This window comes from Penaeus monodon, chromosome 23 (genome assembly GCF_015228065.2).
Source record: "Penaeus monodon isolate SGIC_2016 chromosome 23, NSTDA_Pmon_1, whole genome shotgun sequence".
NCBI lineage: Eukaryota > Metazoa > Arthropoda > Malacostraca > Decapoda > Penaeidae > Penaeus > Penaeus monodon.
The window spans coordinates 21,067,642-21,068,579 of NC_051408.1; the positions used below are offsets into that span (position 1 = coordinate 21,067,642).

The 938-nt window shown below is 56.1% G+C and overlaps 1 protein-coding gene across 1 annotated transcript in view; it reads left to right on the top strand.

Moving 5' to 3' along the window:
* Positions 1-810, top strand: part of LOC119588179 (Down syndrome cell adhesion molecule homolog) — a 6,886-nt gene extending 6,076 nt beyond the window's left edge. The window contains exons 8-9 of the mRNA XM_037936882.1: positions 20-123; positions 572-810. Of these exons, the coding sequence (XP_037792810.1) occupies positions 20-123; positions 572-810 (343 nt within the window). The remainder of the gene's footprint in view (positions 1-19; positions 124-571) is intronic.
* Positions 811-938: the final 128 nt, after the last annotated feature.

Sequence of the window (938 nt, forward strand, 5' to 3'; positions counted from 1 at the left end):
ACGTAGCTTCGGGCAACAGCACGGGCGTGTGGGCGTGGCTGGGGCGTTGGGTGGACGGCGGCTGCCCCATCACGCACTTCACGCTGGAGCTCCGGCGCCCCCGAGATCCCACCTGGACCACGTGTGAGTCTCGCTTCGGCGGAGTCTGAGTTTCTGTTCGTTCGCGCACGGGTGGCTTCCTGTGTCGTGAAAGGAGTTCCCTTCGGAAAACCTTTCGAACACGAGTCCTGTATCAAGGATTCCCAGCCTCTTCTCGGGACCCCTTTCTTGAGTTAACATCACCCAGGATTAGTTCCTTCTCGGGACCCCTTTCTTGAGTTAACATCATCCAGGATTAGTTATCTATGATTTGTTTAGGCTAAGAGAAAAAAATAACATTGTTTCATAGTATATTCTAAATACGAACACAATTGGCCTACAATATTTCCCCTAAATATTCGCAAAACTCTGGTAATTCTCTGCGATCCTCGGGTGTTTATAACCCACTGGTGGCGAACTACTGTCCCATCGGCATACTGATAAATATTATTGGATGCTGTAATAAATTTAATCAGTAGTGCGAAATTTTCAGATTTAAGATCCGAAATGAAGTCATCAGTATTCTACCAAAGAGGCAGCAATGTGACCTCCAGTGACCTCGCTCCTCTGAGTGGCAAGCGTCCTGGCGCCTCGGACGTGGTACGAAGTGGGAGGCTGCATGCCGAGCCGATCTACGGGGTGACGGCTGGGGGCCGGCCACAACGCCGCGGGCGCCCACGACCACACCAGACATCACAGGCCCGGGCGGCCTGGGGGCGCCGCCGCAGGTGAGCCTGGAGCTGGCGCCCCCCAACCCATCCCACTGGACCCGCGCCTATGGCCTCCGCCGCCGCCTCCGCCCTGGCCCTGGCGCTCACCGTGCCCGCTCGTTCCTCTGCTTCAGGAGCGTGAGTCTCAGG